Source organism: Chiloscyllium plagiosum, chromosome 10, assembly GCF_004010195.1.
Source record: "Chiloscyllium plagiosum isolate BGI_BamShark_2017 chromosome 10, ASM401019v2, whole genome shotgun sequence".
Lineage (NCBI taxonomy): Eukaryota > Metazoa > Chordata > Chondrichthyes > Orectolobiformes > Hemiscylliidae > Chiloscyllium > Chiloscyllium plagiosum.
Genome location: NC_057719.1, coordinates 85,355,691 through 85,366,003, shown reverse-complemented (window position 1 = coordinate 85,366,003; position 10,313 = coordinate 85,355,691). Strand labels below are relative to the sequence as shown.

At 40.4% G+C, this 10,313-nt stretch overlaps 1 protein-coding gene across 1 annotated transcript in view; it reads left to right on the top strand.

The window, feature by feature from the left end:
- dnajc17 (DnaJ (Hsp40) homolog, subfamily C, member 17) overlaps window positions 1–10,313 on the top strand; it is a 163,231-nt gene that overhangs the window by 75,748 nt on the left and 77,170 nt on the right. Inside the window, exons 6-8 of the mRNA XM_043698256.1 lie at window positions 5,068–5,164; window positions 8,084–8,133; window positions 8,981–9,058. Of these exons, the coding sequence (XP_043554191.1) occupies window positions 5,068–5,164; window positions 8,084–8,133; window positions 8,981–9,058 (225 nt within the window). The remainder of the gene's footprint in view (window positions 1–5,067; window positions 5,165–8,083; window positions 8,134–8,980; window positions 9,059–10,313) is intronic.

The window sequence follows — 10,313 nt, the reverse complement described above, 5'->3', positions numbered from 1 at the left end:
CTGAGCTACAGAGAGAGGCTGAACAGGCTGGGGCTGTTTTCCCTGGAGCGTCAGAGGCTGAGGGGTGACCTTATAGAGGTTTACAAAATTATGAGGGGCATGCATAGGATAAATAGACAAAGTCTTTTCTCTGAGGTCGGGGAGTCCAGAATTAGAGGGCATAGGTTTAGGGTGAGAGGGGAAAGATATAAAAGAGACCTAAGGGGCAACGTTTTCACGCAGGGGATGGTACGTCTATGGAATGAGCTGCCAGAAGATGTGGTGGAGGCTGGTACAATTGCAACATTTAAGAGGCATTTGGATGGGTATATGAATAGGAATGGTTTGGAGGGATATGGGTTGGGTGCTGGCAGGTGGGACTAAATTGGGTTAGGGTATCTGGTCGGCATGGACGGGTTGGACCGAAGGGTCTGTTTCCATGCCATACATCTCTATGACTCTAAGTGCCTTGTTTCTCCTTATGTCTCTGTGAACCATCTTAATGGTGCTTTTTGAGGGCAAGTTGTCACTAAATATTTCTGACACATCACATTCCAGAATTGCTGTCTGATAAGATAATGATTTTCTATCTTGGATATGTTTTTAGTTATCCAGGATTTAAGCTGGTATCTGCTGCTTTGCAATTACAAGTTGGGAAATTGCCATGTCAATTATAGGAAACAAACTAGTGTAATTTTCTTGGCTACGTGAACTGGACATGTTGGATAAAGGATAAAAGTGTTGATGCAAACAGATTGAAAGGTGGAAATTTAATCTCTCTGCTTTAATGGGTTTGAATTAATTGCTGATGTTGATAGTTCTGTGATTGCTCAGCTTTTGGTGAACTGTGATTTTTAGGATTGGTTTCAATAAAAGTAACAGCATTTTTTGCTTTTACTAACTCTTTGAGTTGACTGACAGCTTGACACTGATATTAATCATGTGAGGAAAAGTCCAGTTTGTAATCCAAGAACACATTTGTGGTCTTCAGTCTATTACTCAGATAGCCTCTGTGTTGCCATGGCTTAAAAATTACATTTGTAGAGATTTTAACTCATAGTGGATTTAATTTACTTCTGAACTGTAATGAACCCTTGAAGGTGATCAGAATTGGAGAAGAGCTCAGATTTTAACAACTTAACTCTGCTCAATTATTGAATGTCCTATTCAGTTTCAGAATGTGGCTGTGTCTTGGTCTCTATGAATTGAACCCAAGAAAACACAAATTATAAGAAGTGGGGAGGAAAATATAACATCAAATTCTCAGAATAAAATTGTAAAACAGAGTTATGTTAAACTCCTACTGAACCTTGTTCAAAAGCACAGTTAGAATGGATGCAAGGTTCAGTTTTCTGCATTTTAAAAAGGGTAAAGTCACTATATAATACAAAAATATTCACAAAGAATAGTGATATCTGAAAAGGATGAACGGTCTATGGCTGAATTCTACATAAAAGAGAAAACTTGGATGATAGTCTTATAGAGGTCTGAAAGTTATGAAGATATTTGCTGATGTACCCATATAATTTGCTGCCTTTGTGGTAGTGTTTTTGGATTTGGAAGGTGCTGTCTTAGGAGCTTGGAAGAGCTTCTGCAATGCATCTTGTGGACAGTAGACACTGCTGCAACTGAGCATTGGTGGTGGAAGGAGTGAATGTTTGTGGATATGGTATTGAGAAAATGTTTCCAACTGTGGGAAAGTTCAGCCAAAGAAAGTCAATAATGAATTCAGGAGATGCTTATTCATTCAGAAAGAGCTTAGAATGTGGAATTTGCTACTACAGTGAATAGGTGAGCTGATTTCATTGGATACATTTAATGGGAAGTTGGATAAAATGTTAAGGGATAGTAGCCTTTGCTGATGAAGTGTGATGAAGTATTCTGGGAGAAGCCTCATGTACATTTGCTGAATGGCCCTTAAATTCAATGAAGTATTACATACAGTCTCTGAAATGTGGTGTCAGGGAGTTCTACGTTGTCAAAGATGTAACTCTTTAGCTGACATGTTGGATCAACCTGTTCAGTTGAGGATTCAAGAAGGACAGTGGATGTTCCCTTTGTGCTAACCAATATTCTGTTTTTACCCAGTCATTTTGCTTTTTTGGTGTTATAAATTATTTTCCAATTGCTATTGACAAGGAAAGAAAATGAAAAAAGGTCAGGGGTCCCAGACTCAGCCTTTGCAATTGTCTCTTTTTTTTCAGCTTGTTTGGATGAAAGTGATAGATGCAGGCTTGATGAGCGAACTGGCCCTTTTTAATGTAGGAAAAAAACATAGAGCACTATTTAAGTGGAAAATCGCTGCAGAATTCTGAGGTGCAGACAAATTAAGATGTTCCAGAGAATTAAGTTAATCCCCAGCTAGAAAACCTTAACTAGAAGGCGAACGGGATGCTATCCTTTATTATGGGAGGAATTGAACATAGAAGTAACAAGTTATGCTTCAATTTATACAGGGCATTGATGAGACTGCATCTTAGATAATTTGTGCAGTTTTGGTCACCTTATTTAAGGAAGAATATGAATATATTATGGACAATTTGGAGGAGGATTATGACACTAATACTTGGAGTAACCGGTTTGCCTAGATGGTACAGTATGGTCTTTCTTTTTCTGGAGTGTCAAAGCATAAGGTCTGAAGTCTGTAAGATTCTTAACTGTCTTGACAAGTTGTATGTGGAAATGATGTTTCTTCTTTTAGGTGAGGCAGAACCACTGGAAGAGTGATTTAAAATTAGGGGTCAGCCTTTTAGGACAGAGATGAGGGGATTTTTTTTATTCTCTCAGAAGGTTGTGTGACCTTGGAACTCTCTGCCTCAGAAGGCATTGGATGTGGGATCATTAAATATTTTTAAGGTCAAGTAGATGATTTATTGTTGTGTAAGCCAATCAAAGGTTACCCAACATGGAATTTTGAACATAAACAGTGGAGCAGAGTTGAAGGGCTGAAGGGCTGAATGGCCCTATATCTGCTCCTAATTTGTGTGTTCATAAATGGCTTTCGCTGAGGTCTCGTCACTGCTGCTATATAACCCCAATTAGTAGAACATTGTATATTGGTGTATATATTAGATCTATCCTTTTTTTTCATTTCCTTAATGACACAATCAGAAGTTGGTCTCAAGGCTTTAATTCCTTAAACCTTGTGATCTCTGAAGCCTGTTTTGGACAAAGTTAATTGTTAATGGATTAACCTGAAAGTGATACTATTGAGAGACAATACATCAAAGACTTTTGCACAGTGTAGCAGTTACTCAAATGCTTGGAACTGACAATGTACTGTATTTAGGTAAAAACAATGACTGCAGATGCTGGAAACCAGATTCTGGATTAGTGGTGTTGGAAGAGCACAGCAGTTCAGGCAGCATCTGAGGAGCAGTAAATTCGACATTTCGGGCAAAAGCCCTTCATCAGGAATACAGGCAGAGAGCCTGAACTGCTGTGCTCTTCCAGCACCACTAAACCAGAATGTACTGTATTTGTAAAGTACAGGTAATTCTCTTATTCTTGAGAAATGAGGGAGGAGATATTGTCCTCCAGACTGATGTTTGTTACTCTGACCTATGTTTTATCATGTGCCTTTCTCAGCATCTGGGTTTGTTTGAGTTATGGTTTAAACGTTACTAAAAGTCATCTCCTTTAAGAAGGAAGGCATTTAAGGACTACATACGTTTTTTATTTGAAAGCTGGAAATTAGGTACTACTGTGTTTTTATAGAATTGACCAGTTGTTTTCTTCATTGTGTTTTGTTTATTGATGAAACCTGGTAAGACATTTTTATATAATGGTCAAATCAAGCCAATCAGCAATGTAAGTGATTAAATGCGCCATTTATACATTTGTGATGATTTAGTGTACCATTCCCATCAAGGGTTGTGACATGTCCTAGTCCTGAGGAGTGCAATACGAAAAGCTTTGCTTTGGTGTCTCCTTTAGCAGTGTTTATTATGGAGACATAGGCTCTCTAACTTCTGTTATCACTCGTTGAAGCGCTTTTTGTCACTCACTGAGACACTGTTAGAAGTGGCCCCAATACTGTACGTTCCAATGGTTCGGATGTTACTGAACCCTAATTTGGCTGAGGATTCGATGTTGCAAAGCTACAATTGAGCTGCTGGGGCATGTCAAATTACCAAAGGATCTTAAAAAGTATTTCAAATAGGGTGTGGCAAGGTTTCAGAGTGTTCTGTGGAGAGAGGGGTTGGGAGTTTAACACGCCTCTTCCTGTTTTGCAGCTTAGTCACAAGTTTTGTAGTTGGCCTCAGCACCCATCAGCTAAGAAGAACTTAAAGCATTGCTGCTCCTGTTTGTCCCCTCTGCTGGGAGAGCAAGAAATGTAGCTGTTGAATGAAGACAGGATCAGTATCATTTATGATTCTCCTGTGGTTGAAATGTTTACCGACATTCAAAAACAAAGAATGACATTTTGTTTTGCATCTGTCGGCTTAGATCAAACTATCCATTAGGAAATCAGAGCAGCCTTATGAGAAAGAGAGGAAGAAATTTAGAAGTATCAGAAACAATATAATATGGTTTAATATGAAAATGAAACAGCAGTCTTGCATTTGCTTTCATTTACTTATTTTGCCAGACATGAACTTTGTCCTAGTCGTTACATTTTTCACAGAATCATTGAATTCCTGCAGGGTAGAGGCAGGCCCTTCAGTCTGTCGGGTCCACCCCCCCCTGAAGAGTATCTCACCCAGACCCACCTCCCCTGTCCTATTCTGTCCTTGTAGTCCTGCAATTCCATGGCTAACTGACTTAGCCTGCATGTCCATGGACGCTATGGGCAATTTGTCAAGGCCAATCCACCTAACCTGCACACCTTTAGACTGTGGGAGGAAACCGGAGCAATCGGAGCAAACCCTTGCTCACATGGGGAGAATGTGCAAACTCCACACACAGTCACCTGAGGGTGGGATTGAACCCAGGTCCGTGCTGCTGTAATGCTGTAATCACTGAGTCACCGTACTGCTCTTCACTGCTTCTATTGCTTTTTCATTGATTTTATTCATTAATTCCTGAACAGAAATTCTCATTGCATTTGGTTACCAACCAACAGAAGACCTCTTTGTCCTCTTGCAGATTGCCAGGCTAAGGGAAGAGGGCTCTAGACATTTAGAGGAACAGCAGAGGCTCGTCAAAGAACAAATACTGCTGGAGAGAGAGCAGAGGCTGCAAGGTAAAATAGTGCCTGTTTATCAGTACGTTTTGTTATCTGGGAACTCTCATTTCTCATTTTTATCATTCATCCTTCCCATATTCTTTGCCCACATGGACCATGGCCTCGTGGGTGAGGCTGACCATTTGCCAAATTTTGAACTTTATGGTTTAGTCTGCAGGCTAGCTATCCTGTTAATTATAGAGTCAAACAGCACAGAAACTCTCCCATGCCAACCATATCCCAAACTAAACTAATCCCACCTGCCTGTGCTTGGCCTATGTCCCTCCTAACATTTCTTATTCATGTTCTTAACAAAAGGTCTTTAAACTGTTGTAAGTGTACCTGCATCCACCACTTCCTCTGAGCCACTCTTTGTGTAAAAGAAAAGTTGCCCCTCCTCTCATCTTAAAAATATACCCCCTAGTCTTGAAATTATCCATCCTAGGGAAAAGACACCTGCCATTCACCATATCTATACCTCTTATGATTTTAAAACCCTCTATAAAGTTACCCCTCAACCTCCTACGCTCGAGTGAAAAGAGTTCCCACCCTATCCAGGCTCTCCTTATAACTCAAACCTTGCATTCCTTTTTTGAACTCTGTCCAGCTTAATAATATCATTCCTATAACAGGATGACCAGAACTGGAAACAGTACTCCAGAAGAGGCCTGTTTAACCTGTTCAACCTCAACATGTTTTCCCAACTCCTCTACTCAAAGGTCTGAACAATGAAGGCAAGCATGCCTTCTTAAACAATCAATTCTCCAAAATCTTGACTGAACATGTAGAGCCTGACTTATCTTGTAGTCTATATTTATAAAATATTGTGCACATTGCAAACTCCACAAATCCATGCATTTAGCCGAGGACAGATTGTATTAGTATAGGTGTACTGTTTGTGCTACAACATGTTCTCAGTGTGAGCAAGAATAGATTTTCCTTGAATTCTCACAACACAGGTAAGTTCGCATTTTTAAAATAGAACAAGTTGTTAAAGCTTTTTCTTTGTTACTGGTCATCCAATCTGTCTTCCCTATATGATACTTGGTAAAAAGCCAATAGATAACATTGAGCCACCTTGTGAATTTCAAGCTTAGCCACAATTAAAGCGTTGTGTTCAATTTTGGGAACCATGCTTTGGGGAAAAACCCAAGCGTGGAGACCTGTTCTGAGAAAAAGTTCATGGCATTAAAATAATATGATAGATAAGAAGTGTAGGAACACCAGCACCTGCAAGCTGCACACTTGGAATATATTGCTGTTCCTTTACAATCATTGGGTCAGAATCCTGGAACTCCCTCCCTAACAACTGCAACACTTGAAAAGAATCTTACATGGTAGACATTATCTCTCAAATTAATGATTTATACCTTACAAAATGAATTCTGCCAGCACAAGTCTTTTTTTAAGGCTATTGTTAAAAGTTGCACAACACCAGGTTATAGTCCAACAGGTTTATTTAGAAGCACTAGCTTTCGGAGCGCTGTTCCTTCATCAGGTAGCTAAGAAGCAGAATCATAAGACACGGAGTTTATAGCAAAAGATTACAGTGTCATGCAACTGAAACGATATATTGAACAAACCTAAATTGCTGTTAAGTCCACTTTAAGGCCATCAACAATCTTGCCAACTTATATCAGTTCAGCTCTTGCTAACTGCATTCTGATGAGATCAAGACAACTGTGCAACCCATGCACTGACAGTATACGTGAGAATGCAGTATCACGTGTGGACTTAATTAGCTGTTCCATATCCATTTCTGTACCTGCCTGAGTGAAGGCTCACAGAGGGCAAAAGGATGTTGGGATCAGATCTGATGTCCCTTCTTGTGGATCAATGTATGCCCAGCTGCCTTTCCCTTTGCCTGGGAAATTTTGAGGAATATAAATACATTGTGCTATCAAGAGAAAATCAAGTCACAAATCTGTGTCAGCAATTTTAATTCTCATCTTTGATAGCAAGATTAAAACGTTATGTTTTCATGATAAAATGGACACCAGTTGGGTCCAGGCGCCTTATCACTCATGTGCGAGTGAGCCACATTGGAGAGTGAGCCACTCGATGATGGCGAGGTTGAGGGGGCTTTGGGGATCATTTGGACATATATTGGAGCCAATCCGAAGCCAGCCTGGGGCAGATAGTAAGATGTGGGGACAATACAAGGAAGCAGCCTAGATTTTCCAATGGGGAGAGATTTGTAGCACCAATTGGATTTCAGTTACACATCGGGAACATTGGGAAATCCTGATGGAATTGACTCAGAGGGAATACTCTGGGAAATTGTAAATTCCAATTGACAATTAACCTGCATCTAGAACCTTCTGACAATGTATCTTAAAGTCAGAGATTTCAGAAAGTCCTGATTCACTTGAGCTTAATAGTTACTTGAGCTAAATGTTAGTGGAATCAATACCTACCCATCCCGCCTAGTGATGAATCTGACCTCCTGGCTTACCACTGACACCAAGGTTCACCTCAATTTGAATCAGAGATCACTGAGCAGGGAAAGCCACTGGGGAATTGGGAGGTTGCTTGTAAGGTGTTGGGGAGGACAGCAGAAGGGGCGCAGAGCCAAGAGAAGACCTGGAGCAAAGGCCAGTGGATCATAGAGGAGTGGGGACTTCAGTGAGAAATTAAGTTGTGTGTGAGGCTTTGCTCTATGCAGGGTAGAGGAATGGTGTGGCTGTGAGTTTGATCAGTGCTGGGGCTCACAGATTTACATGTGACACCATTATGTAAGGATCTGAAAATTCAGATATTTAGAAATCTCTCATGAAGGGTATTAAAACAGTTGGCTTCTTTCTGTTTCTCTGTCCTGGTTCAGAATTGGTCACTCTGTTTGCAGTAAGCTGTCACTGTGCAGCAATCAGGCAATGCTGGCACAGCGGCTTATTATTTTTGAGTGGATTTCACATTTTTCATTTTGATGTTCTGTAGGATCTGATGTCCGAACTGATTCCATAAACAACTCAACCCCTAAACTGAAAGTAAGTAGTTCTAATGAGCTGGCTGTTAGCATGATTTGTGTTAATGTCTACAAAATGCAACTTGTATTGTGGGTGTCTCTGTTCGGATGTATGGAGAGCAGTGAATGCAGGCAACTGGGAATCCAAGCAGACGGCCTGAGAAATGTCCTAACTTTCATATTTTAACTGGCAGTTGCTTTCCCTTTGTGCAGTGGGTCTAAATTTATTTACAAGCTTTCCTGGTTTTCTTTTAATTTCATCCCCTTTTAATTCTGCACTGGCGATACATCCACTTATTGAGACAAGATTCCAAGGGCATCAGCCTCCAGTACCTCAAGCCCTAATTTTTCTTTCATTGAGTGATCACTTATATCAGAGCTAATCTTGGACCTGTTACTATCCAGGGTCTGGCTATCTGTGATAGACATGAAGATGCTTGGCTGATTTGAAAAAAAACTTTCTCACTCATTGAGGCCAATAGCAGTGTTTCAACTTGTCTGTGGGACAGTTGGATTTTCACACTGTGGGACCAGCTTTGTTCATTTGAGTAAATTTCAGTGATGGTGCAATTGGATGATTGTCCTTCTGGAGTACTTGGTTCCTCATTATGTTCAAAAGAAGATAACTTGAAAGTTGTCTGGATTGATGTACCAAAGATGACTTGCTTATCAATTACTGAGTACAGCATTGTAACAACGGAGCATTGCTGATCTCAGCCAGGAGTGGTCGATGGAGTATCGAATGCAGGCAGATGCTGCCTGTTAGATTGTGGTAAAGATTTAGAGTCAGTCATTGTACAGAATGAAAGGATAGTGGTGGGTAGCATTAAAGAGTTACTACGTTGATCTCTTCCCTTTCTCTTTCTTAGCTGAAATGGAAGTGTAAGAAAGATGACGAATCAAATGGTGGCTACTCTCATGAATACCTCCTCTCCATTTTGAAGAAGGTAAGTTGTTCTCAAGTATTTTCCAATCAAGAGATCTTGAGACCCAACCAGAATTGAGACCCAACCAGATTTGAAAACTCTGAACTGCCACCCCCCCCGCAGCCTGCTTCCTGTATTTCCCCATTACCACCTCCGAGGATAGGCTCCAGTTTGTCAGTTCAGATAGTAGATGGAAATGTGTTGCTGGAGAAGCGCAGCAGGTCAGGCAGCATCTAGGGAACAGGAGAATCGACGTTTCGGGCATTAGCCCTTCTTCCTGAAGAAGGGCTAATGCCCGAAACGTCGATTCTCCTGTTCCCTAGATGCTGCCTGACCTGCTGTGCTTCTCCAGCAACACATTTCCATCTCTGATCTCCAGCATCTGCAGACCTCATTTTCTCTTCAGTTCAGATAGTAGCCACCTTTTGTACTGACAAAGAAGTGAACAGCCAGCTTAAAGCAATTTAGCTCTCTCTTCAGGTTTTTAAATCCATGCTACTCATCTACAGTTAAGTACCTATGTAAGCCATTTTGCCAATTTGATGTCATTTATATTCCGTTATATTTCAGTCAAACCAACACAGTCAAGCCAACTGTATCAGCCTATCTTTTTATTCCTTTCTTCCTCACGCTTAGTTATTTTCCCCTTTAAACTATGGAAAGATGTTTGTGAGCCAATTTCGTTTTCAGGATAATCCAACCATTTTTCCTGATGCTTCACCCACAAATGTTTGCTTTTGTTGCATTAAATGTTACAGCTTGTCTTGGTAGGATTTGACTTCTAAACCTCTGGGTTGGTAACGCACCAATCGAACTGTTATACAGTCAAATGGTGACCGTGACAGAGAACTGGTTCATGTTGAATGTTTAGAGTCAAGGGGGTAGAAATCCAGATCTTTAACCTCAGTCTGAAACGTTGCAGGCAGTCATTGCTTTCAGTTACAGTCCTCAAACTCACCACAGTCAGAGAAGATTTTTTTCCTTTTTTTTCTTTCAAGGAAGCACTAGGGAACTCTGGTCAAACTAAATTTGAGACTGCTGTTGAAAGTAGAATTGGCATTCACAGCTTTGAGTTATGCAGTCTTTAATTGACTTGACTGTGCAATTATCGATGGTGCCTCCACAGTTATGACAGCAATGCAAGAAGGGACAAAGTAATAAGTATGGAGAAGTGTAAATTAGTACTTGTTAAAATATTCAAATGCATGGCTTCATGCTAACCTCCATTTGGAAGCTAAATAAAAGCAGCAGCCCTCAATTTGGAGATTGAAAATTT